Source organism: Delphinus delphis, chromosome 9, assembly GCF_949987515.2.
Source record: "Delphinus delphis chromosome 9, mDelDel1.2, whole genome shotgun sequence".
Taxonomy (NCBI): Eukaryota; Metazoa; Chordata; class Mammalia; order Artiodactyla; family Delphinidae; genus Delphinus; species Delphinus delphis.
The window spans coordinates 102,417,637-102,445,632 of record NC_082691.1 but is presented as its reverse complement, the minus strand read 5'-3'; the positions used below and the strand labels follow the sequence as shown (position 1 = coordinate 102,445,632).

Here is a 27,996-nt window from a genome sequence, read left to right as displayed (position 1 = left end):
GAGTACCTTGCAGCAGTAACATTCGGCAAACAATGATCTTCATGACTGAGGCAAACTAACATTAAACTATATTAATATTTGTAGGTACTAACAACTAACTATGAGGTCTTCCCTTCCTTTGCTAGCAAAACTGAAACAATTAAAACCACTGGCGAAAGCAGAAATTACTCAGATCACTTTATGCTAATTTAATGTCTCTGAATCTTCCTGTGCTCTTTTTTATATAGCATCAAATACACTTAGGTTTTCTCACTTTGAATAATCACAACGTAAGGAACATGTAACAATATTTTTTAAGAGACATTCAAATATTAACAAAATCTTCAATACAGCTTCATATACAACTTCAAGAAGACCCTATTAAACAGAATACTGTAAATTTAACTAACAAGTGTTCCTCCTCCTACTACTACTATTATATATAGAACAGATAAACAACAAGGTCCTACTGTATAGCACAGAGAACTATATTCAATATCTTGTAATAATCTATAATGAAAAAGTATACATGTATAACTGAATCACTTTGCCATACACCAGAAACTAACACAACATTGTAAATCAACTATACTTCAATTTTAAAAAAAGAAAAATGTAATGTAAAAATAAATGAAAGCCGTACAATAAATGATGTGAATTATCCTTTTTTTAAAATGGTCACCTGTTAGAAACATGATTTCAGATTTGAGTTTTTCATGGTAGCATGGCCCACATTATCTGGCAGGTGAGTTTAAGATCATCTGGGTAGTCATCTAGAAAGAATGTACCAAGCCTGACTGATCAGATCACCTGGGAAGCTTCTGAAAATACACATTCCCAGGGCCTGTCCCAGAATCACAGAGAAGGAGCCTGGGCGTCCATATTTTAAACATCCCCTGCCCCTCCCCTGCCATGGTTCTGACGATCAACCAGCCCAGGAATCACTGACTAAACTGTACCACATGAGATCACCTGTGAATTTTTAGGTAACGCAAGCTCCCCATCCTCACGCTCACGTTCTAACAAAAACATCTACACCTACCACATTATCAGATAAAATGTACCTGTAATGTTGAAGTTTAATACCGGCTAGAGGTTCAGAAGAAAGGACTCAGATGTACCGAGTCTGTCTTATTTAGAATACTATGTGTTTAAGTATTCTATGGAAAAAAAAATGTAGGAAATGCTTTTCAATGCAAACTATTTATGTAATTAGGGTGTGATGAAAACAATCTAGTAGTGGGGAAAAAAAAAGGCTCAAAACAGAAATAGTTAATCCTTAGGAAGAGATCATGGGGGGGCGGGAATCTCTCAAACCAAAAGACAGTGAAAAACTAGAAGCATTCCTATTGAAGACAGAATGAAGCCAAGGAGACCCACCACCGTAACTCTCACTTAACATTGTTTTGGAAGAACCAGATAATACAAATCACAAAGAACTAAATAAAAGGAATAGTACTGGGAAAGAGGAAGCAAAATTTATTTGTAAATCATAATTACAGACCTGGAATATCAAAGGAAATTAAGTGAAAAACTAAAAGCAATAGGGAATTCAGCAAGATGGCCAGTTACTCAATGAAGAGGCAAAAATCAGCAACTTTCCTACCAGTAACAAGTGAGACTATACACTGGATGAAAAGATCCCATTCACAATGGCAACAACACAGAAAAATATTACCCTTGAGAATAAACCATATGATGTGAAGAACTCTCCACATACAAGGAGACAAACAGAGACACACCTTATTCATACAGGAGGAGTCAAGAGTTTTAAAAGAAACATCACATATCACTAAATTCACCTATAAATTTAATGCAAAAGCATTCAAAATCTGGGCAAATATGGAAGGTGGTAATAAATTATACATGGGTGTTATTAAAAGGCTGAAGTGTCATTACAAAGAGAAGTTTCACATTACCTATCAACATTATAAATGCATATACCATATTATCCAAATAGTTTTAAATGCATACACCCTACTGTCCAAATAGCACATTTCTAGGTATTTACCCCACAGAAGCACTTTTACATGTATGAAAAGATATGCACGAAAAATGTTCTCTACAGCATTATAACAGCAAAACAACGAAAAAACTGGAAACACTCAAATGCCATAAACAGAGGATAAACTATATTGCAATCATTCAATAAAATGCAACACAACCAACAAAAATGAAGCAGACTTATGTTACTGGCCGTATATAGATATAATTTGAAAACAGTTGTGCTAAAAAACCAATGGGTCAACAATGAAACCAAAGAGGAAATTAAAAGATACCTTGAGACAAATGCCAGTAAAAACACAATCTTACACAATCTATGGGATGCAGCAAAAGCAGTTCCCAGAGGGAAGTTCATAGTAAAAATAGTTGCAAAACAGTGTATTTTCATATTGTGAGGGAGTTAATGGGGCCCACAGTGCTGGGTTCAAAGCACAGCACTAGCTCTGTGACTTTAATCCCTCCTATTTTAGTTGCTTCATTGGTACAAGGTGAGTAATAACAATCCCTACTTCAATGTTAAACATTACCATTTCTGGAAAATACCCCCTAATTCAAAAAGTAAAAGGATCTCACAGTCAATAATTTTATTTTACTACTGAATGTTATCTGATGTGTAGTCATGATCTGTATTTCTTCCATGAATTGTCCTTGATAATTTTTCTACTAGACTTTTGGATCTTATCAATTTGTGTAAACTCTTACATACTGAGGATATTAATGCTTGCTCACATATATTACTAATTTTTCTGAGTTTGTTGTTTACCTTCAGTTATACATTTTCTGAAATATAATTGTTTAGGGGCTTCCCTGGTGGCGTAGTGGTTGAGAGTCCGCCTGCCAATGCAGGGGACACGGGTTCATGCCCTGGTCCGGGAAGATCCCACATGCCACGGGGCGGCTAGGCCCGTGAGCCATGGCCACTGAGCCTGCGCATCTGGAGCCTGTGCTCCGCAATGGGAGAGGCCACAACAGTGAGAGGCCCACGTACCGCAAAAAAAATATATATATATATATACATATACATATATATATAAAATTGTTTCAACAATTTAGGTGATCAAATCTGCCAGTTATTTTCCTGAATAATTTCCTTTGCAGTTTCTACCTTGAAAGTCTTTCCCTATACTAAAATTCTGTATCGTTTCTCTTCCAGTTCTGTGTACATCTGATATACCTGATACATGAAGAGACACATCAATCAGATTTTCCCAAACATGTGTACATAAGGAATTAAGATCAACAACTTTTATATTAAAAGGCTTTGATTTTTGGTTTGTTTATTTGAACACCATCTTCCCAAAGGATAGCCAGCATGGTGGGGGCAAGCATCATTCTCAAAAATACATAAACTAAGCTTACAGACTGCCAGCCATATTCTCAAACTCAGTGCCACCTTCCACACATCCCCTGACCTGAGACCTTTTCTCATACGGAAATCAGGACAGACAGAAGATACGGAAACAGATCAATAGCTGCATAAAGCAAGACCAAGAGTTACAACTCTGCCTGTTAACCAAATATGTTCTCATAGTTCAAACTTCCAAACACTCTAAAAAGGTACCTATAAAAAGTCTCACTCTCACTCCTACACCCATCTACCCCATTTCGCCTTCCATCCTATTCTCATGTATCCTCCAATGTCTTTCTGTAAATAAAGTATATCCTTATTTGCCCCAAACATTTTAAAAGGTCCTTGTGCAAAACTTCTTTCGCTCCTCTTGTTAAAGGCCCCTCTGCCCACAGCAGTAACTGCCTGCAGTGAGGAGGATTAATCTGACTACCGTCAACTCAACATACTTATATATATCCCGCCTACAACCATGTGTCTAGAGCAGAAGGTGACAATGTAAGCTCGATTAATTTATGTTTGAAAGTGGAAATGTCACATTTTAAAACAATGTTTTTGAAACTGTATCCTGCAGGGAGGTTTTTTTGATTGAGACCTCTTATGAGGTCCAGTCTCAAATGCCCAACTTCAACCAGAATAGCTCTACCCCCTCCTAAGATGTTTTCAGTTTTTAAAAAAGTGACTACACTGACTCAGAATATGATTTTTTTTTTTTTTTTTGCAGTATGCGGGCCTCTCACTGTTGTGGCCTCTCCCGTTGCAGAGCACAGGCTCTGGACGCACAGGCTCACAGCAGCCATGGCTCACGGGCCTAGCCGCCACGCGGCATGTGGGATCTTCCCGGACCGGGGCACGAACCCGTGTCCCCTGCATCGGCAGGCGAACTCTCAGCCACTGCGCCACCAGGGAAGCCCCAGAATATGATTTTGATAAAACTAAAATTGCTCCCAGATCCTAATGATAGAGTTCTAAATAATATATGCTCCCCACACTGTACACTGTATATTAACATATGATCAAGTTCTTCAAACGTTTCTTGGGTTGTCTGTCATACAGAAAAGGGTAGTCTTTGTTTATAGGACACAGTTAAACATGTAAGTTCAAATTTATTAATTATTTTATCTAAATCCAATATCCTTTCTTTTCTTTTTCTCTATTTGATCTGTAAATTTTACATTACCCTATATACCTGTCCATTTCTTCTTCTACAGCAGCATTCTTTGCCCTATGGCTAGTAAATATAAGATCATGATGTGTGGCCTCTTTGTGGGTTTGGCGCATTATCAAGTGAACTCTGACTTCCAAGGTAAAACAATGGACTAAACATGATCTAATTTCACTCTGTCCCGAAGCCCCACTAAAACCAAAGCAAAATGATTTTTTTAAGATATATAAACCACAACAATAGGGAGAAAAGAAGAGGAGGTAACAGCAAAATTCTGGCCCTGGATCGCAGAGGACCAGTAGTAAGTGGCTTTAGAGGTATATAAAATCCAGCAGTGGGCAAAGCTGAGAACCAGCCCAACACACCCCGGACCCTGAAAAGCCCCGGAATGGGTGGCTGCACAGGCACCTGTGGAACCAGGACTGAAGGGCCCAAAACACGAAGCTGAGGTGATACTGCTCCCTCCCGCCCCACACCTCAGGGTGACCACCCTTCCCTGACCCCCGCATTCCCACAAGCAGACTCTAGAGAGTGTAAAGCCAAGGGCCTTTGGACTCCCAAGTCACCTGGCCTGGGCGAGTCCGGGAACCATTCTGAAAAGAAAGGGGTTACCTGACTGAATACAAAAAAAGCTGACGGCTCAGAGGCCCTCTCCCACGCCCTCCTCTGCCCCCAACTCAGCTCTCACACATAACACAAGCACCCAGACCCCACCCTCCAAGCAGATGATCAGAAGTATATCCTCTGGGGAAAATGACCAGCTCAAAAGGAAAGAGCCAAAGACCATAAGACCAGGAGATTTCCCAACAAACAACCCACCTATATCACCCCTGGTGAAGTTCAAAATCAGTAAGTCAAATCTACACACGCAGGCGCTCAATAAGGCAGCAGTAACTTTCACAAAGCAAGAAGAAATAAACAAGAAACACACTAGTGATAGGAGCACTTCACACACTATTCTCAGTTAAAGAGTAAGTGGACAAAAAAACTGGAAGACCTAAATAACATCATTAATAAGACAGCTCATACAGATATACACTGAACTCCTATCATACCAATAGGGAATATTCCTCTTTCCAAGTACATACAGAACATTCACAAAATTGACCATATCTTAGACACAGTGAAGTCTAAAGAATAGAATATAAACAGCACTCTGACCATAATGTAATAAAACTAGAATTAAAAACAAAAAGGTCCTTTTACCTGAAATTTTTAAAACATACTAGTATAGAAATATTGAGTTAAGAGGGAAATTCAAAAGAAAAATACAGAAATGTCTTGAAAACGATAATGAGAAACTATACCCAAATCCCTGTACGTAAGGAATACATGTAGTTAAAGACATAACAGCCAAAATTAAATACTTTTTCAATATAAAGGGAAAATTAAAATGAATTTAATATCCAACTCAAAAACAAAAAAAAAAAACAGGAAGGCAGAAGAAATAAATAAAAGTAGAAATAAATAAAAAAACAGAAAAATAGGGCTTCCCTGGTGGCGCAGTGGTTGAGAGTCCGCCTGCCGATGCAGGCTACACGGGTTCGTGCCCTGGTCCGGGAAGATCCCACATGCCGCGGAGCGGCTGTGCCTGTGAGCCATGGCCGCTGAGCCTGCGCGTCTGGAGCCTGTTGCTCCGTAACGGGAGAGGCCACAACAGTGAGAGGCCCACGTACCGCAAAAAAAAAAAAAAAGAAAGAAAAAGAAAAAAGGATGAAAACAAAATAAATTTGAGCAACAAAGGGAAAAATAGCCATAAAAACAAAGATTTTTTAAAATCATGAGACTAGTACATACATAAATTTGAAAAATCTAGATGAAATAGAATTTTTCTTTAGACAAATACAACATACCAAAATTGATTCCACTCGAGGTAGGAAGTCTAACCAGCCTTAGAAGAAATGTAAAGGGCAGCAGGACTCTCCTCTCAAGAAAGCACTAAGCTCAGACAGTTTCACTGGGGAATTCTACCAGGACTTTAAAACTCGGATAATCCCAAAATTACTTAAACTATTCCAGAGCACAGGAAAAGAAAGAAAACTTCTTAATTTGTTTTATGAAGAGAGTGTAACACTGATCCCGAAATCTGACAAAGAATGCACCAGAAAACTAAACTATAATTCATACTAATACTGACATGAAAATCTAAATAAAATATTAACAGAATCTACCTACACATCAAAAAATGATGCAGCATGATCAAGTGGGGATTATTACAGAATGCAAGGGTGGTTCAATATTAGGAAATCCACCATATTAACTAGCTAAGGAAGAAAACCACATGTTCCATTTATTATAAAGAAATCATACAACATGCAACACTCATTCATGTTATAACATTCCAAAATATAGCAGTTGACAGATACTTTCTTAACATATTTGTATAACTTTCTTAACATATATTTGTATACGTGTGTAAGTATGTACATACACACAGCAGCCCAAAAGCCAGCATCTTACTTATTTTAGAAACACCAGAAACTATTCCACTAAAGTAAGGAACAAAAGGATAATGCCCACTAACTCCACTCCTATTTAACATTATTTGGAGGCAATGGCCACTGCAGTATGTCAAAATAAAGAAAAGAAAAGGCAATCAGGGCTCCTAAAAACAGAAAGGAAGAGGGAAAGCAATCTCTATTTGCCAATGACAAAATTCTGTATCTGGAAAACCCTAAACATCAAGGGAAAAATTCATACAAACAATAAGAGCATTTTATAAAGTAGCAGATTATAAAATTAATACAGTTTATGCTAACACCTGCCTTCCTTCTGGGACTCTGGAATACAGTTTATGCTAACACCTGCCTTCCTTCTGGGACTCTGGAGCCTGTTGCTCCGCAAATACAGTTTATGCTAACACCTGCCTTCCTTCTGGGACTCTGGAATTCTGGTCTGTGCTAGGCAGGAGGTGCCATGACCAGCCCCCAATAAAAACTCTGGGCACTGAGAAAGGATTCCGGATGCTTGCTCCTGGTTTCCTCCAGACTCTGCCCCATGTGCCTTTTTCCTTGGCTGTTCTTGCTTTTACCTTTTCACTATCATCCTGTGCTTGTTCCTAGCAAATCAATGAACCTGCGGGTGGTCTGTGGGACCCTCACCACACCCCAATCCATAAAGAGCTTCTAAAAATAAAGAAGCAAAAGACTTAAAAACCCACAGAAAAACTAGCTAGAGAAACGAAGAGACAGAAAACAGAAACGCAAATGCCTCTTAACCATACGAAAAGATGTTCATCTTCCCACATAATAATATAAGAAATTCAAATTAAAACTATAATAAGATATCATTTCCTACCTTCTAGATTGGTAAAAAAAATTTTAATTTGGCAATTACTCTGCTGGTGAGTCTGTAAGAAGCCGTAGGCACTCTCACACGTTGCTGGTGAAGACACACACTACTGAGTGGGATTTGACACTGTCTAGCAAAATTACACATGCACTTACCCTTTGACCCAGAAATCCCACTTCTAGAAACCTATCTCAGAGATGCTCCAGAAAAAATGCAAAAAGACAAATGCACTGCACTGGCTACGTTGCAGTCTTTTGGTAATAACAAAATGCTCAAAAAATGACGGGGACATGTCTAAAGAACTCCAGAAACAGCCTGAATGAGCTTCTGCTGGCCACATCTGGACAATTTAAGCATCAAAACAAATAATGGCAATAAGAAATCATAATCCATTGAATACAGTAAGAATGACATAAATAACTCTTTGAACAAGATAATAACCCATACAGACGATAAATAAATAAATGGGAGCCACAGAAAAGTGCATCCTTATAGTAAAATGTTAACTAATAAATGTACAAGATACTGAAGTTAAAAAAAAAAACCACAATATTGCAACCATGACTATAATCATCCATTAGAAGAAGAATCACCACCAATGGATACTAACACTAATGGCTGAAAGTTTAAGGAAGAACAGGGCATTTGCATAATCTCATAATATCTCTCCACAAATGACATTAATTACAAAGGGGAAAACAGTAACCGTACAATGAAGAAATCTAGTCGACACCACCGTATCCAAATAATCCAAATGAATGTCATCAACTGTCTTCAGTCTTCTGATGGGATGAGTAAGTTCTGGGGAGCTAATGGGCAACACAGTGATTATAGTTCATAATAATGTTTTATACTTGAAAGTTTCCAAGACAAGTGGATCTTAAATATTCTCCCCACAAAAAAAAAAAAAAGGTAATTATGTGACGGGATGGAGGTGTTAGTATCGTAATGTGATAATCATTTTGCAACATATAAATGTACCAAATCAACACGTTGTAACCTTAAACTTATGCAATGTTGTGTGTCAAGTACATCTCAATAAAGCTGGAGGGGAAAAGCCTTCTGATGTGATGCACTGAGAAGCTTTGACATCACTTCTGTGGTACTCCTGACAAAAATACACACCCTGTATCTGTCAGAAAGAAACACCAGACAAGCCTAAATTGAGGAACATGATCCATAACAACTGACTGTCAAAAATGTCGCTGTCCTGAAAGACAGAAAAAGGCTAAGGAACTGGTCCAGCGAAACGAGACTAAAAAGACACGATGACAGGCAAACACAGTGTACGGTGCCAGATGAGGGCAGAGAGCTGCGCGTCCAGAGACGTAATGGGACCATTCATGGGATCCAGACTTAGTAGACAACTCTACTGCATAAACGTTAAATTTTCTGATTTTGATCACTGGTCTGTGACTATGAGAGAAGGTCTTTGTTTTCATAAAGGATACACTGAAGTATCTTGGTATAAAACAGCACGATGTCTGCGACTTACAAACAGTTCAGAAAATAATAATGTGTATAGTATATAGAGAACAATAAAGCAAATGTTAATAGTTGGTAAACTGGATAGAGAATATACAGCCGGCTTTTTGGTACTCTTATTGCAGCTTTTCAGTAGATCTGACAGTTTTCAAAGTAAGTTTAAAAATATAAAAATCTTCAAAAATACGAAAAGTTCAGTTAAGAGAAGTAACACTATAGTTTTTGTGGGATATTCTCTGAACACTAAGCAGCCTAGTAATTCACTTAAGTAAATGAAGCCTCATCTCCGGAGCAGACAGAGCCGTGGTCCATATTATCGCGGCTCCCAGCTCGCCTGCGCTCACTGAGCTGGTCTCAGGGCTCAGTAGAGGAGGCCAGGCTCCCAGGATGAAATTTATTTGCAATTAAAAAATACTATTTCGTACACTGTCTACTCAATCATTAAGGTCCACTATGTATAATTCAGTGTGAATTTTTCTGTTAGAATTTAGTACTAGGAAAAGTTTTTTCACCTGAGAAACAGGTATTTCTCTTCCTTCCCGATGACAGGAATTACATAACTGATGATGACCCTCTTATAATTTTGTCAGACAGGAAAACTAAGGCCAAATGTGAGGCCGGTCGGCTGCACCACTGGTCTACAGTTTAGGGTGACGCCCCAGGCCCATTCTTTTCCTTGGTCCTAGTTATTTTTAATCTGCATTTTACCCCTTTTTATTGTATTCTGAGGTAAAAGTCAATCCAAAAACCACTTAGCTCTATGGGAAATATAAGAGCTACTAACAAGCTTAAATAAATTTAGGCTCTTCCACGCTGCTCCATCTGGCCACACACTGGACACTGGAAATTTATCATTAACCACTGTTGTTTCCACAACAAAACATGTCCATGTGAAACCCACTGGGAAGATTCCAGGCCACTGTTTCTAAGTCCTGACACCAAAGCCTACGACGGCCTGAAGACAATAACATAACTGGGCCATAAAACAAAGAGATTCTGAAGTTACATCTCCAAGTGAGATACCACCTACCTCAAAAGGTCAAAACTGAGCACCACATTTTAGATATTTACAGCAAGAATGATGAGTAAGGTCCCCAGCTTACTATTAGTAGAGGTATGACAAATCCTGTGGGCACATGTTATTGCTTCTGCCAAGAAATGCTTTGCATTTCAATAGTTTTACAAGACCAAAACCACAAAAACAAAAAATCTCACGTGCAAATGTGAGAAGGAAAAAATCTTTTACCTGCTTCCTGCACTCTTGACACAAACAGACCTCAGATGGGTGTGGGGTGAACACCAGTTCCTGGGAGGAGGGGTTGAATAAGGAAGCCAACAACTGGGCGGGGGGTTAATATCAATACTGGTTTGGGCTTGGGTTTTGTATAGCAAAACAACTTCTAAAATAAAGAGCCCTGGAACTTCTGGTACAAATGTGTATTTCAAAAAGGAAAATTAGTACAAGCAAAGAGGCAGTTTTTTTCCAGCCTGTAACCACCACCGGTGGCTTCAGCAGCAAAAGGAAAGAACGATCCGTAGGAGACGGACTGAAGCAAATTAAAGAGACACCCCTACAAGGTTGTCAAGGAAACTAAACCACGTGCATTTCTCTACAGAAAAGAATCAAGGCTAAGGTGAACATACCATGGAATATTTTGTGGAAAACATGATTAAAACCCCATCTTGAAAGATCTTTAAGAGGCTAAATTTACTTCCAGCCTACTTTATTTGGTACTTCACCTACACTGCAAGCAAGCAAGCTTGAATTTCTAGACCACCAGCTAGACGGATTCGGTGAGCACCTTCCTAAAACCAGCGAAGCGGGGGCCACTGAAAGAAAGTACAGGAAATTTCCTAAGGTCTCTTTTGCATATCCCAACAACATCAAAAGAAGCAATCTCACCCCAAAAGTAATGCGAAATAAAAACTATACCACAAACAGGCTTTCCCAGATTTAGACTTTCTGTTTTTCAAAATGGAGTCTTTTTGGTTTTTTTTTTTAAGTGAAAAGGCAACTCTATGCAAACTAAAGCAAGAGCTTAGCCCGAGAGAACCATTCACTCCTGGAAGAGAGCAGAGTAGGCTGCAAAAAAAGGTGTCAACTTGGTAGATGAATATAAAAACCTCCACAAGTGAGAATCACGAGCAAGGAGAAATGGCATGCGTTTGCGAACCCAAAACGAGGGCCCCTTTTAAGAACGTGAAAAGGTAGGAGCACCGTCAGGCAGGCAGAAGGCAAGTGACGGCAGCGGGGTCTGCAGCCGCCTGCCTGAAACCTGGCATCCCGGGAGGCCCCGGCCGAGCGCGGAGAGAGGAGGCGGGAGGCGAGGCGAGCCGGCCCGACTCCTCCCCTCGGTCCTCTTCGCATCAAGGGGAGCGAGCTCCGCGCGTGGCCCTCGCGGGCGTGGAGGAGAGGAGCGGGGCGCGGAGACGGGCCAGCCCCCCGAACCTGCCCAGCTGTAGGCCGAGACCCGGGCCCCGGGCGGAGCGCCTCCAGGTGAGAGAGGGGGCGGGCCGCGGGCAGGTGCTCGGCGCCGGGGCTAGAGCGGGGCCGCGCTGGAGCGGGGTGGGCGCCCGCAGCTCTTACCCGGTGCCGCAGTCCACCACGCAGGGAGGCAAGGAGCCCGCCATGCTCGGCACGCGCACCGCTCAGTCCACGCTGGCTGCCCGGGAGGTCCCGCCGCTGTCCGCTTGCCGCGCTAACCCCGCGCCGCCCGCTCCCGGGAGCCTCCGCAGCGCCTCTGCCGGGAGCCCGGATGCTCTCCTCAGCCCACGTGACGCCTCTCCTGACTGACCAATCACGGCGCGGGCACGCCCCGTTTCCCCGTCCCCGCCCCCTGTCCGCCATCTTTAGTGCTGGCGGCGGAGTCTCGTTGCCGATACGTCCAATCTTGCTGCTGGAGAGCCTGCGGGCTATTTTTAACTGACTTACGGTGAACGTGACCCCGTTTCCGAAGGCTGACTCCTTCTCATCCTTTAAGTCTCCGCCTAAATGTCACCTTCTTAGATTAGTTGTCTGTGATCACCCACTAGGTGCCCTCCCTGCACCTTACTCTCTTATCTCAACAATCTATTGCTTTCATTCACAACATTTGGAGCAAATTTATATTTTTATTTGTAGTCTGTCCTCCCATTGGAATATAAACTCCGCTAGGATAGGGCTCCCGAATATCTTACCATTGATCACCGGATGCTTAGCACAGTATTTGGTGCATTCATGGGAGGCACCCAAATGTTTTTTGAATGAATAAAGAAAAAAATTGCCGTTAGAATTCTTATACCTACCAGAACACTGCATGCCTTCCTCTATAAAAGAAAAACCTATAAAACAAACGCATGGTCAGCCTTTAGGAATGAATGACCTTAGATTGGGTTAACACTACCCCAAGATCATTATAGGAAATGTTTTCAAGTATCAAAGATGGGATGATGTCCAAAAGTTCTTACTGGAACCCTGGGATCAAAGTAGGCAACCACTTACCGACTATGTTATAAAGGTACTGAAAGTCCCACTTCCTTCCTCCTCCTTCCCTATAATAAATTCCTGACATTATTTTTTAGGAGCTTTCTGGAGACATAGTTCCATGTAGTTTAACTGGTATTAAAAGCACATGGTTTTTTTTCTTGTTTTTTGTTTTTTTGGAGAGTCTTGCCAGACGGCTTGTGGGATCTTAGTTCCCCCGACCAGGGATGGAACCCATGTCCCGTGCAGTGGAAGTGTGGAGTCCTACCACTGGACCAGCAGCTTTTAAGTCCCTTAAAAGCACTTTTAAACTGCTTTTTCCCTAGGAAAAGTAGTAGATTAGTTGGTCATGCTAGGTAACCCATGATCATTCCTTTTTTTTTTTTTTAACCTATTCAGTTCAAATAAGAGCCAGATCTAGAAATTTTTAAAGGGAACTAGAAAGAAAAGTAGAAGGTGGGAGGAAAAGGAAAGGTCAGGAGTGTGGAGGAATCCCAGTATAGGACCCAGAGGCTGGGGGCAAAGGCTCACTCCTTTGTATTTTGCCAAAGCCCTGCCCAGCCCCACTTTTCCACGGCCGTCATCAGAATGTTGTAAACTCTAGACTGCAGACTGCCAGCACTGCCACGTCTTTCATTCGCTTAATACATATTTATCAAGTGCCTACTATGAGACAGGCCTTGTATTAGATTGGGTATGAAACAGTAAGTGGGACATTTACAGTCTCTGCCCCCAAGACTTTAGAGTCTAGTGAGAGATAGCAACAGTAAACAGGCAGTTGCAATACAGTGTAATCCAAGTTGGCGCAAGTTCAGGGTGACCAGAAAGCCATTAACAGGGCACCTAAACCTGTCTTGGGAGTCAATGAAATCTTCTCAAAGCAATGGTGTCTAAGCTGAAAGCCAGAAGGTGGGTGGAGAATAGCTTGATGGTGGAGAGGGTGGGGTGGGAGAATGTTTCTGGGATGGGAAACACATACAAAGGCCTGGAGGACCTCAAGACTCATATATGGGCCCGTCCCCTTCACCAGGGAAGAAGCCTTAATGGAATTTGGAACTGGCTCGTAATAAAGGATGTGCCTTTTGGGGGAGTGTCCCTTTTGCATAGGACTTATTGGAAATGGTGACCATGGCCAGTAGCTGGTAGTAAACAAAAGACTTCCTGACTTCAATTATTTCCTCTAGACACCACCAACCCTTGATGTATGAGTTAAGGTGTTTTCCCTTAAGATGGCACAGGAAATAGCAAATTTTATTATTTCATATAATAGAAAATCCAGAAATCCCAGGATAATTCAACCATTCCATGACATCACTGTGGGCCTGTACATTCTGTTCTACCAGACTCTGCAGACTGGCCTTGGTGCTCAGACAGATCCCCTTGCTGTTGTGGAAATGGGTACAGCCGCTCCATCCACCATAACTGTAATGGGCAAAGACAGAGGGAGAAATGCCCCATCTTGGTTCTTTTCTAAGAAGGAGAGGGAGGAAGGTGTCCCTAGAAGTCCCTAGCTGCGTTCTCTCATTTCATTATCCAGCTCCATGAGTTTCCCAGGGCTACTGTAACAAAGTACCACAAACTGGGCAGCCTAAACAACAGACATTTATTATCTCACAGTAGGGTAGAAGGTCAAAATCAGGATGTCAGCAGGGGGCTTCCCTGGTGCTGCAGTGGTTAAGAATGTGCCTGCCAATGCAGGGGACACGGGTTCGAGCCCTGGTCCAGGAAGATTCCACATGCCGCAGAACAACCAAGCCCATGCACCACAACTACTGAGCCTGCGCTCCAGAGCCCACGAGCCACAACTACTGAGCTTGAATGCCACAACTACTGAAGCCCGTGTGCCTAGAGCCCATGCTCCGCAACAGGAGAAGCCTCCGCAGTGAGAAGCCCGCACACAGCAACGGAGAGTAGCTCCCGCTTGCCGCAACTAGAGAAAGCCTGCGCACAGCAACGAAGACCCAACGCAGCCACAAAAAAAAAAGATGTCAGCAGGACCAGCCCTCTCGAAAGACTCTAGGAGGAAAGTCAGAAAACCCTGGTGTTCCTTAGTTTATAGATGCATCTCTCCTGTCTCTGCCTCTTCATGACGTGGTGTTCTCCCTGTGTGTTTCTGCATCATCAGATGGTGTTCTCTTCTTATAAAGACCAGTCATATTGGATTAAGGCCCACCCTAATGACCTCATCTTACCACGATTCCATCTGCAAAGGCCTTGTTTCCAAATACAATCACATTGGGCTTCCCTGGTGGCGCAGTGGTTGAGAGTCCGCCTGCTGATGCAGAGGACGCGGGTTCGTGCCCCGGTCCGGGAGGATCCCACGTGCCGCAGAGCGGCTGGGCCTGTGAGCTGTGGCCGCTGAACCTACGCGTCCGGAGCCTGTGATCCGCAACAGGAGAGGCCACAACAGTGAGAGGCCCGCGTACCGCAAAAAAAAAAAATAAATATATGATCACATTTACAGGTACCAGGGTGAGGATTCCAACATATCTTTTTGGGAGACAGTTCAACTCATAACACCAGCCTATGCCAAAAACAGTCATTGGTAAGGGGAACTGATAGACTGTGATTGGTTTAGACTATTAAAGACCATACTCTTGGGCTGGAGCGGGGCCTCAAGTCCTCAGAAGCATATGGTACCAATGCTTGATGGGAATGGGATTTAATGAGCAATAAGGGGAATGACAACAGTCTCTGCCTCACTCGCTATTTTCCTAATTAAACCGTATATTCTAACTGATTCTATGCCTTTTCACTCCTTTAGCCTCTGCTTGGAATTGTCATTTAAATAACTCATCCTTAGGGACTTCCTGGCAGTCCAGTGCATTCCAGACTCTGTGCTTCCACTGCAGGGGACACAGGTTCGACCCCTGGTCGGGGAACTAAGATCCCCCATGCCGGGCGGTGTGACCAAAAAAATATATAAATAAAATAAATAAATAAATAAATAATTCATCCTTGCTGACCCAGGTGGAGATCTGCCCCCTCTCTGAAGCTTTCCCTCAACTTCCAGAAAGAGTAATCGCTCTCTCCTCTGGGCTCCCAGAGAGCCTCCTACATCTTTCCACATTTTCACTTATCTGATGGCATCATTATGGTTATGCTTCCATAGCCCTTGGTACACCAGGAGCTCTCTGAGAGTAGAACTATGTCTCATATAATTTTATGTCTCTAGTTCATCGGACACTTCCGGCATTTTGTAGCCACCCAGTGAATGGTTATTGAATAAATGAAAGTCATCCAGCAATTTTTAAGCCTCTCAGTTATACATGACACTTGCTTTTATTTGCTGTCATCATCAAAAGCAAATAAAAGCAAAGGTTATGTAATAATTTCTGTGTTCGTGTTTTTACTGTTTTTTCTATACATTACAACCCATTCTTCTGTGTTATTCTTCTTATATCATAAACTCCTATAGATCAGAGACTGATGGCATCCCTTTTGACAAAGGCCAAAACACCAACAGAGAAATAAACCTCCCATTCTGTAAGAAGCACTTCAAGTACAGTCTCTATTAATTATATTGCTAAGGTTTGCTCCCTCCAACATACTTAGCAAAATTCTACCGTCTCCTTGTAATGAGAGGAATGTTTTATCAGTAGCTGGCTTTCCGTGGCAGGAACGAGCATCTCTTTATGGTGCTTCTACCCAACAATAGCCTTCTACTCCCCTCCCCCAACCCCCAAAAAGGCAGAAACAGGGGAACTGGAATGCTTCCTGTACAGAATTCAGCATCACTTCCGTGGCAGATGATGTGACCGTTTCCTACTCTCCTGAGGGCTGCATAACCCAGCATCACTCTCAAATGAACTTTTAATAAACATCTTTTGATGGTGGTTACAATGCATTTTTATGCATATGAAGACAATTTAAAAACAAAATAATCAGGACTTACAGAGATTGTCAATCTAATGGAATTTAGTCAGGGCACACTCGGACAATGTGATCTTAATTTCCTGCATTTAACTAGTCGTGCTGGGCCAAGAAGGGAAAAGAACACAAAAACTAAAGGCTGTCTTGAAAAACTGCCCACCTAGCAGCTCTGTGAATCTTAATTTGCAGAGCTGTGGGTAGGAGCGATCTGTGTGTTCTCTGTTGCCATGAGCATACAAATAGAGAAAGGAGTACCCAAAAAGTAGGGCCCGTTCCTTTGAAAGCAGCTGGCATTCTCCTTTAAGAGGAAGGGCCTGTCACTGCACTCAAAGGACCTCCCAGAGGTCTTGACAATAGTGTGAGAAAATGGTCCAAGCTGGAGTTGATTGGCCGGAGTGTGCTGAATTGGTAACAGACATAAAACCACAAGATTGGTAAGGAAATCACCTAAAGCTCTGACCTTATTCAGATCAACTCTACTGTTTCCGCCTCCACCCGTGGCAATGATTCCGACTGGAAAACTCCATCCCCTACGCCTCTTCCTGCTCCCCTCCTGTGCCGTTCATTCAATCCCTTGTGTCTATGACCCTGCTTTTTCTCCTACTGTCACTCTTGCTAAACTACTCCATAGCTTCCTGTCAGCCAGCCTATCGCCATGTTTTGCCCATCCAAGACATCTTGGGGTGAATTATGCTGCTAGGAGAAGCAGCATGGCAAAAACCCAGAAAGTTTGTACATCATGTCAGTCTCCCTCCCCCACAACCTTCAATGACTCTTTATTGTTATGGAATTTGATCCAAACCCTCAAGCTGGCATTCAGGGTCCTCCATGATCTGTTCCCAAGTCACCTTTCCAATCTCATCTCACATGATGCCCTTGACACGTCTGGGCACAGCCGACCGCGGACCAAACCATTGCTATTGTCTGGTCTTCGTGCAGGCTCCTCAGTCTAGAACATTCTTCTTTACCTACCCCATCCTCTACATCCATTCCATTCAAAGCTCATTCGTCCTTCCAATTTCAGTGCAAATCCACTTCATTTATTCATTCAACAAAACAGGATGCGTGCTTCCTCACGGCTGTAATCAGAATCAGTCACCAATTCTGTGTCAGAGTCTACAGATGAAGTCTGCAGACGTGCATTTTAATGAGGTCTTCTGCTCTACTAAACAGGCTTATGGTTTTATTTGTAACTACTCCCTGTCCACTTCTCGTGGAGAAAACTAAATTATAACAGTATCTTAGTTTACAAAGCATTTTCACTCCATCACACATTTAATCTTCATAACAATCCCATGAGGGAGATATTATAAAAACCTCTCTGAAATAAAGAACTGGAGACTCGTACTTTTCAAATTAGGATATATTAAAAGTTTAATTTTGTTCTGGGCACTTTCTTTAGGCGCCCTTGAGAAAACAGGAAAATGCTAAAGTGTTCAAAGCCAGCATCTGGTATGCATAGGTTCAATATATGTTAGAGCCAGAAGGAATCTCAGCAGTTGGTCCTTCAGCCTAACCCAGTCCTTTGATAATTTCAAATACACTTTGAAATTTTTGAGCTCTTCACCTTGAATGTTTTCTATTTCCAGTAACAAATGCCCATGAACTCCCATTAGGCAATTACTATATGTTCTAGAGACTGAGTAATATCCAATAAAAATCTAATTCTTTTGCCAATCGGAATGAAACTGCTGAGTAGCGGAATTGGACGCCAAGCAATCTGGACGGAATGTACTGCCAAGAGCTCTAAGTACAAACGTTTCTCGCCATTGTGCAATCTCACAAGCAACAGGTTTTGGAGGAGTTGTCTTCCCAGGGGCCTCTCCTTTCCTTTTTGATGCTCATTCTAGAACATTTTTTAGAAGCATCACAGAACTCATAAGGGAATAAAGGAAGCAAGACTGTTCCATTTCAACATGTCTTCACTGGGTATTGACTTGGTCCCTTTGGGCAGGAAAAGATGCGCGGGGAAACTTAAAGAGTTTCTACCTGAACAGTGACAGGTAGGAGGGTGCAAAGTGAGAACCCATACCTGCTGAGTTTGTCTTTTCATCCAGCTGAAACTCTGGTTGCAACAAAGTGTACCTGAAACTGGACACACAACCACAATGTTTCCATGTCTTATCTTACTATTTCTTGGGCTTCTTACTTATCAAGGTACAGTATGAATTCTAAGCAAGAGTAGTTTGCAGAAAAACATTTGGTCACTGTGTTCCCAATAATTATAACTGATAAGAAATAGCTATCAGTAGCCAGTGGGAAGCAGCCGCATAGCACAGGGACATCAGCTCGGTGGTTTGTGACCACCTAGAGGAGTGGGATAGGGAGGGTGGGAGGGAGAGAGACACAAGGGGGAAGAGATATGGGAACATATGTATATGTATAACTGATTCACTTTGTTATAAAGCAGAAACTAACACACCATTGTGAAGCAATTATACTCCAATAAAGATGTAAAAAAAAAAAAAAGAAAAAGAAAAGAAATAGCTATCAGTTAAGATAAAAATTATACTGTATTCTTAATCCAGATATTTTTAGTTGTATTAGTTTGTACCAACAAAAAATGTATAAAATTAAATTTACTTGTTTATTGGAGTATGGAAAGAGGCTAAATTTTGAAGTCTTTCAGAACTGTGTTCAGATCTCATCTTAGAAACTTAAATATGTTTCTGCATGAGTTAGTTAACATCTCTAAGCTTTAGTTGCCTTATCTGTAAGGAAGGATTTTTCTGAGTTTTCAAATTAGCTTATAAAAATACCAGGCATTGTAACATGTAAAGTGTTCAATATCATTACTGCCCTGATTCTCAGTGACTGCTTTCCTCTGATTAGTAATTCTCTTAACCTTAGATTTTTGTGGCCACAATCACAGCTCTGTTCCAGCTATTTGGATTATAACTAAGGGATTAAAAAAAAAAAAGGATTGACATAGACCTATCGTCACTCATACTTAAGATTTGAGACATTTTTCCATTAGTGGAGATGAGCTATGTTGAATCATTCATGTCCTCTTACCAGCTCTCCCTTGTGACCAAGGACACTTTATTGTCATGGTGCTAAAGATTTTGTGATTCAGAGCTAAATAGTCTGTATTGGTGAAAGGTCCAGGCTTGGAAGCCAAATTCCCTTAGTTTGAATTTCAGCTCTGACTTTATGCATTTATTAGCAAGTACCTTTTAGATGCTGGCAGTGGGCTAAGTGATTGGGGTCTAAAGATGAACGCCTGTGCGGGGACGGGTAGAGGAGGAAATGTATACATGTCAGCCTCTGAACATGCTAGGATAGACGGGGACATTGTAGGGAACGCCAAGAAGAGAAGAATTAATTCTCATCAGGAGACCTAAGACAAGCCTCACAGGGGGAGAGACATCTAAAAATAAAACAATGAAAAGTGGGAAAAGAAGAACAGCATTTGCAAAGGCACAGAGGCTTATTCCAGGAAATGACTAGTCCAGTGTGAGCCAACGCAGGATACGTTCGTTGGTTGGGATGAAGTTAGAAAGAAGAGTCTGAAATCAAATTGCGCAAAACCTTCAGCACTATTGTATGACATTATAGTTTATTCTAGACAATAAATATCCAAAGATTTCGCAGGAGGAAAGTGTGTGTGTGTGTGTATGTCTGGAGGGAATAGAGAGGATGAGATTGAATGCAAGGATGTTAACCAATGAAGTAGTTGAAATAGAAGGTCATGATGGCAGTAGGAATAGAAAAGATATTTCAGTGGTAGAAATATGGAAATAAAAGATCTCAGGGACCAGTTGGCTTTGTTTTTTTTAAGTGAGGAAGAGGAAGACAAAATAATTGCTATATTTAGCTTGTATGGTTCTGTGTATGGGGAAGCCATGAACTGAGGTCAAAGAAGGACCAGCAGGTTCCCTTTGAAGCACTTCCTGGACATCAAGGGAAAGATGCTCAGGAAGCAGTTGGAAATGCTGGTCTGGAGCTGAGCAGAGAGGGGAGATGCTCTTCATTCCTCCAGTGTCATAAAAAGGATGTCACTAACTCTCTGTTATGTTTGGAAGAGGCAAGGTGGGGCTTTGGGTTATTCATCTTTGTCTTTGCCTATGGCACAGGGACATAGAGATGTCAAAACTCTTCCCACTGCACCACAAGACTACTCTCTCCAGTTATCTGCCCAGCTCTTTCAGCTATCATAAGTTTGACGTGCATCCCAGTTTCAATTATTTGGTCCCATTGTCTCCATAAATTTATTTATACTTAGATCATGTGTCCTAAATTTTAGCTTGGACAATACAGGAACCTTACTCTTCAGCTATCTGTCACCCACACACTCTGTCACTGGTTTGCATATCCTTCTTGTGTTCCGCTAACACAGCAAAAATCTCTTAGTCACTGAACAAGCACATACCCCATCAGAGGTCCCAGTTTTTACTAGAGTCCGTCTACCTTACAACTATTTATTTTTTTTAATCCAGGAGCTCTTAGAAAAACTGGGTTAAGGAATGGAAGAAGGAAAGAGGTGATAAAGAAAACAAGGTCAGCTTAAGAGAGATGATCCCAGGTCAAACTTCCAGGTTAAGCTGGTCTGCCTCAAAGTACCTTCCGTCATACAGGTATTATGTAAGAAAACAGATAGTGGACCCATTACCCCTGTCTGAGGGAACTTCATTCTCAAAACGACATTGTAAGAAGGGCATCATTAATATCCCAGTGCTACAGATTCTGGGATTGCTCTCTGTGTCGCTGCCTGAAACTCTAGATTCCATTTCTTCAAAAATGTAAACACCTCTTGGGCGGTTAAGAGGTTTAGGGCTTTCACAGATCATCATAAATTAGCGGTTGCTTTCCTGAGCCAGCTACTGAGGAAATAGGATATTTGATGCAGGACACAGAGGGCAGGCGTGGCGGGGAGAAGAGGATTGTTTGTTTTTTTTAAGGTTTGGACAACTGCCAGAGGCACTGAATATTTAATTACTACTGCAGGAAGAGAATAATATCGAAGCAGAAAACCTCACAGAACCATAGAAGAAGGGCTTAAGGCAGCTTGAGGGCTCTAGGACCTGGCCCCCCAAGGAGAACAACCCTGGGATAGAGTAGATTGTGCTGTGCTCCTTCCTTACCCTGCAGAGCCCCGGCTTCTGGGATGCAAATCTAAGTCCATACATTGCCAGCGACACAATAATAGTATTTATGGGTAATCAAATAGAACATCTAATATTCTTCATATGTTCTGAGTCCAAACAACTGAATGTAAAATGAACTTTTGGAACTCCATCCATATTTACGTGGGGAACTGTCTAATAATAAAAATAGCTATCATTTTAAAATTTTGTTTTATTGAAATATAGTTAATTTACAATGTTGTGTTAATTTCTACTGTACAGCAAAATGATTCAGTTTTACATATATACATTCATTTTCTTATTCTTTTCCATTATGGTTTATCACAGGATATTGAATATAGTTCCCTGTGCAAAATAGCTAACATTTAAAAAAAACTTACTAATCACTGTGTTAAATGCTTTACATGAGTACTTTCATTTGATCCCTAAAACAGCTCTGGGAGGTTGGTGCTATTGTTAATATGCTCATTTTGTAGATAAGGAAGCAAGTTTAGAACTAAATGGTGGATCCAGGATTCCAAGGCAGCAATCAGACACACTCATCAGGCAAGACACTTGTGTTCAATGATAGTCACTGGTTTTCATTCCGGAAAGAAGAAAATCTTGTCAATCAGCCCAGCAGTTCTGGGTGTTATCTTCACAAGAGATGGTGTGAGTAGTGATTAAAGGTGGGGATCTTGATCCAAGTGGACATGGGTTCCAGTTCTGACTCTGCCACATGCAATCTGAGTTACCCTGGACAAGTTCTCACCCTCTCTGAAACTTAATACATTCCTCTGTAAAAGAGGGGGAAACAAGGCCGACCATGTAGAAATGGTGTGAAGATTAAATAAACTGACAAGAAAGTGTTCCTGGAACTTCATAAGCATTCAATAAATGGCAACAACTCCTCTGTCTGCCATCCCTGCTTTGATGGCAGACATATAAGCTCTGGAGTATCTGGAAATATGCAATATCTACCAAGAAATTGCAAGGATTTCACCAAAACAGTAGAGGTAGATCATGCCTTCTAGTTCTTCTCTGGATTCTTACCTAGAATCCCCACCCTGACCGCGCCCCCCCCCCAAGTAATATACAAACAGGCAGATGGTCAGAAGCATTTCACAAAGCCTATAGCAGTAGCCATCCTCATAGTGATGCAGTTATATCTATAACCCTCACTGAGATTACCTACAGTTGACAAAAGAGAAAAATGATGCAAGTTCTCAAGCTCAATTGGTTGGGCCAGTGAGATCAATTGCTAGGTTAAAAAACAAACAAACCACAACAAAAACCCAGCCACCTCTTGTATTTGCCTTTGCTACTTTGTCCATGGAGTAGAAGGTACTGGAAAATAAGGGGGAAAACACAAAAGATGACAAGCTATTCCAGAAAAGTTTCGGTGGATTTCTACGGTTACGTATGCTAGTCTTAAATAGCTCAGTCTACAAGCCCTGCTCTGCCACTGACCGGCTCCGCTGTCTTGGACAAGTTACTTAACCTCTAGTTTCAGTTTCCTCATCTGCAACTTTGGAATATAGAAATGCCCTCTTTACAGAGTTGGAAAAGTTAAATGATCAGCAAACATTTAATAGCTCCTTCAACTGTTCTTCCACACACCTGTGCTGTGCTCCAGGGAAGCAGTGATGAACAAAAATAGACAACACTCTTTTGCACAGAGTGTATTGCCTCTCTAGGTGGGAGTGTTGCCCACATGTAAAAAAAGGTTGGGCAGGACGTTTCTCGGGAGTGGGAGCCATGGAGAGAAGTGAGTGTTAAGGATGCAGTAGACACTCCGGTTTTTTCATAAAGTCTACCTTATTTGAACCTAAACTTCAAGAACCCTCTGAAGATGCATTGTCATCACTTTATAAATGAGGGAACAAAGTCCCAAAGAGGTTAAGAAATTGCCCAAATGCACAAGGCTGGTGAGCAACAGAGTAGGGATTTGAATAGGTCCCTCCCATCCCACACTTCACAATGCTAATGCATTTTAGCAAATGTAAACCCATTAAACTGTCATCTCTCTCTGGGAATATTTTTGCATTTTTTTCCAGATTGGTATTTTGGCGTTAATAACGAAAATGTTCAATCCAGCTATAGAGAATCAGGGTCAGATATCATCATTCCAAGGCAAGATGGGGTCAGAACCAGGGACACCTGCTGAGGGTACAGGGCAGGAGCTGGTCCTGGGGCAGTGGTCTCCAAATGCTTGATCATACACTGCTATAAAAAAATGTTTGAACTTGCTTTGTATGTGTGTGTGTGTGTGTGTGTGTGTGTCTGTGCATATATATATTGTTTTGTATATACGCTACTGCATTAATATTATTCTAAAACATACACAAAATTTAAATGTAAAAGAAAAAAATATTTTTAAATAATTTTATTTCATCTGTTAATGGAACAAAACACACTTTACTTTGTGATTAGTTGTACTTATTTCACAAGATCTTGATTTAACACTGTGATACAGTTATTCAACTGTATCTGATATCTGATATCTGATATCAGATAAGTCTGATATCAAATTTGGTTTCCTTCTGTACTCGCTTCATTACTAAACCTTGCCCAACTTGCTGAAAAAGATACTTCACAAAAGCTAAGAAATGAATAGCTCCTCTTTAAACTCGAAGACTCTTTGAGCTACTCTGTGATGAAATAACCAATGAACCTATGTGTGGTACAAAATATTTCCAGGGTCATTCCCCATCTCATTACAAAACTTTTGTGAAGATCACACAATTTAAGATAATACATGGTACATATATAAATTGGAATATTACTCAGCCATAAAAAGACTGAAATAATGCCATTTGCAGCAACATGGATGGACCTAGAGATTATCATACTAAGTGAAGTCAGACAGGGGAAGGCAAATATCATATGATATCAATTATTTGTGGAATCTAAAAAAATGATACAAATGAACTTGTTTACAAAACAGAAATAGACTCACAGACAGAAAACAAAGTATGGTTACTAAAGGGGAAAGCTGTGAGGAAGGGATAAATGAGGAGTTTGGGATTAGCAGATACAAACTTATATATATACATATAATAGATAAACAGCAAGGAGCTACTGTATAGCACAGGGAACTATGTTCAATATCTTATAATCAACTATAAGGGAAAAGAATCTGAAAAAGAATATATGTATATATATATTGTGTATAACTGAGTCACTTTGCTGCACACTTGAAACTAACACAACATTGCAAATTAACTATACTTTAATAAAAAAATGATAAAAATTTAAAAAAAAAATTTAAAGATACTACAACGTATAACGCCACTTAACCCTGTGCAGGTAAACTGCCGTCTTCACGATGTGCTGAGAGCAAGGAGGCATGGAGAGGTTGTGTCAGCCCCTTGGAGTGTCCCCTCTTCCTCCTTTTCCAGCAGTGTCACATCACCAGCTACAGTGCTGACCCCTGGCCACCAGGCTCTTAGATATCAGCAAAGCTTTGTGTCTATGTAAAAAGTAGATACAATCAGAATTCTATGTGCCCTGCAACCTCATGGATTTTCTTACATATACCCAGCTTGGATGTCCGAGCTCCAGGGAGGTGACAAGCTCTCGACAGGCTGTGAAGGCCCCGTGCACCAAGCTTCAGGCATGTAACCCAGCAGGTGCCCCTGAGTGGATGCCGAACCCCGAGCCCTGACCGCGGAGCCCCAGGTCTGGGTCCCAGGTCCCAGGTCGCAGGCGTGATGGCAACAAAACCAAGTCCTCACCCCACCCACCGGGGATGAAGGGAATTCTAATCATTTTTTATTTTGTCTTGTGCTGTTTTCTCATTAATTCGGGGGGGGTAGGCAGGACCAAACTAAAAGGCTACAGATGTTCGATTCTGCAGTTGGACAGGGCCATTTATAGGCAGCGACCTGATTGATAATAAGTCGCTGAGAAAATCATTTTGAATGTCCTCTATGGGTTTTGGTTTTGGTTTTAATAAATTTATTTATTTATTTTTGGCTCCATTGGGTCTTCGTTGCTGCACACGGGCTCTCTCTAGTTGCAGTGAGCGGGGGGCTACTCTTCATTGAGGTGCGCAGGCTTCTCATTGCAGTGGCCTCTCTTGTTGCGGAGCACGGGCTCTAGGCGCACGGGCTCAGCAGTTGTGGCTCGCGGGCTCTACAGCGCAGGCTCAGTAGTTGTGGTGCACGGGCTTAGTTGCTCCGTGGCATGTGGGATCTTCCCGGACCAGGGCTCGAACCCATGTCCCCTGCCTTGGCAGGTGGGTTCCTAACCACTGTGCCGCCAGGGAAGCCCCTCCTATGGGTTTTGAAATACAGGACCTTAAGCAAAGCACGTAGCCTCCCTAGATCTTAGCTGCCTCATGTGTGAGATGAAGGGGCTAGACCAGGGGGTCCTTCTCAAAAAGTCTTTTAATTCTATGAAATACAAAGGAGGCCAATGTGAACTACCTCTGGAAATTTAGTATCATTCATACGTATTATTTGTGCCTTCTTAATCCTTTCTTTTTAAAAAGCTAAGAGAAAATATTTAATACTTTCTACAGTCCTTTATCCACAGCCTTTAGTTCCAGGTGCATTTCAGAATTCAGAATTTCGAGGCCTCAGAAAGGAAATGGTGCAGGTACAGATCGTCGGGTAACACCAGCGGGGGTCGGAGCAGCGTGCTGTAATCAATCATTCTAACGTTTCTGCAGTGAAACATAGGACTTCTCACACTAAGTAGTATAAAGACTAAAAATAGCCTCACGTTGGTTCAGGTCAAGTTTTACAGCCAAAAAGTTTGCCACATACTGAACAAAAACCCTTCTGTTTTCAGAGCCCTTTTGAACTTCAGAATTGTTGCAAGGAATCACAGCCCCGTGGTAGCTCATGCTAACCCCCAGGTAATCATTTTATGTGTGTGTGTGATGTAAATCAACCTAATATTAGTAAGTGCCAAATATTTCACAACCTACTAGGACGTGTATTATTCAGAATTTAAAGGCCAAAAATTCCCTAAAATTGAAATGTCTCATACTCATTCTAAGCTCTTCTAGTAGTTAATCACTATTGTAGAAGAAAATTAGGATTGGTCTGATAAAATGTGTCCTTTACAAAGCCAATGTTTGAGATTTTCGCAACTGGCTTTCTGAATATTTTTAGAATTAAAATTAAGTAGACTGGACTATAATCTCTAGGTATACCCTTTGTCCTCATTTTCTAAATATAGCCAGTGCATTTATCAGCTCCAGCTCTCCCCCCCTTTGGATTTCTAACAACTAGTGTCCTTCAACATCTTACATTCTACAAGTTCCTAGAAATTCGATATGTCAACAGCGTCTCACTCAGATGAGCAAAAACAACCTGGAGAAAATGTGGACAAAGATATTCCAGAAGTGTCTTATCCTCTTCTGGAAGAAACCTTCCCATAATTTGTTTCATTTCTGCCTATAAATAGTGAGCAAGGACAGTAGGTCTTGTCAAACGTTCCCTTCTACCAGGATTGTGTTCAGACATGTACAACCTTACCGCTCACTTTCCATTACCAACATGGGATGGGGAGACACGTGTATTTTAACTGACCATTTATTATAACCATCTGTTCTCAGAAATATTAAAAGGCAGCAAGATGAACTAGGTTAACTTCCCATTACTGTCACTGTATTTTCTCAGCTCACCTCAAGTGGAAATCCTAATGACTTTTTTTTCTTTTTTGGCCATGCCGCGAGGCTTGAGGAATCTCAGTTCCCCAACCAGGGATCGAACCCAGGCCACGGCAGTGAAAGCACTAACTTCTAACCACTAGACCACCGGGGAATTCCCAGAAATCCCAATGATTTTAAACTCTCACCCCACTGGCTCTTCAGAGGAAGAGAAATGAAAAGCCTTAATCAAGATGTGTAACTATGAAGGGACCATTTACCCACCCACCCCTTACTTTATAATGATGTGACATCTAGAACAAAGATATGTACTCAGAGACATTACATATATAGAATATATATATTATATTTTTATATATTTTATATTTATAGCTGCTGATGACGGTGTTACTCAAAATATAAAACTTAAGTGCTCCATGAAAATCAAAATATTGCATGTCTTTTGCTTTGCTGTATCTAGCAATCAAAACAGTTACTCCATTGGAGAAGAAAATTAAAAGGGACTAACGAGTCTTAGTCTCATAATTGTGCTTTATAACTGATTGATTGATGGCTGTCAGCCATTGATGTCACTCTCCTGTCAATGTCTTAGGTGGATAAATGGAAAGTTAGAAGATTTGATTAGTTAACATGAATACTTACAAGGATATAAGTAAGATTCAACTAAAATAGTACAATGTTTCCTTAATCGAAGGTGCC

General features: G+C 41.3%; 1 protein-coding gene across 4 annotated transcripts in view; it reads right to left on the bottom strand.

The window, feature by feature from the left end:
• The window catches only part of ACTR3B (actin related protein 3B), a 61,821-nt gene extending 49,821 nt beyond the window's left edge, over positions 1–12,000 (bottom strand). For 3 of the 4 annotated variants that reach the window (XM_060021172.1, XM_060021173.1, XM_060021177.1), the window contains exon 1: positions 11,860–12,000. In XM_060021172.1, coding sequence (XP_059877155.1) covers positions 11,860–11,903 — 44 coding nt within the window. In that variant the 5' untranslated portion in view covers positions 11,904–12,000. The remainder of the gene's footprint in view (positions 1–11,859) is intronic. The other variant, XM_060021174.2, reaches the window with a different exon arrangement.
• Positions 12,001–27,996: the final 15,996 nt, after the last annotated feature.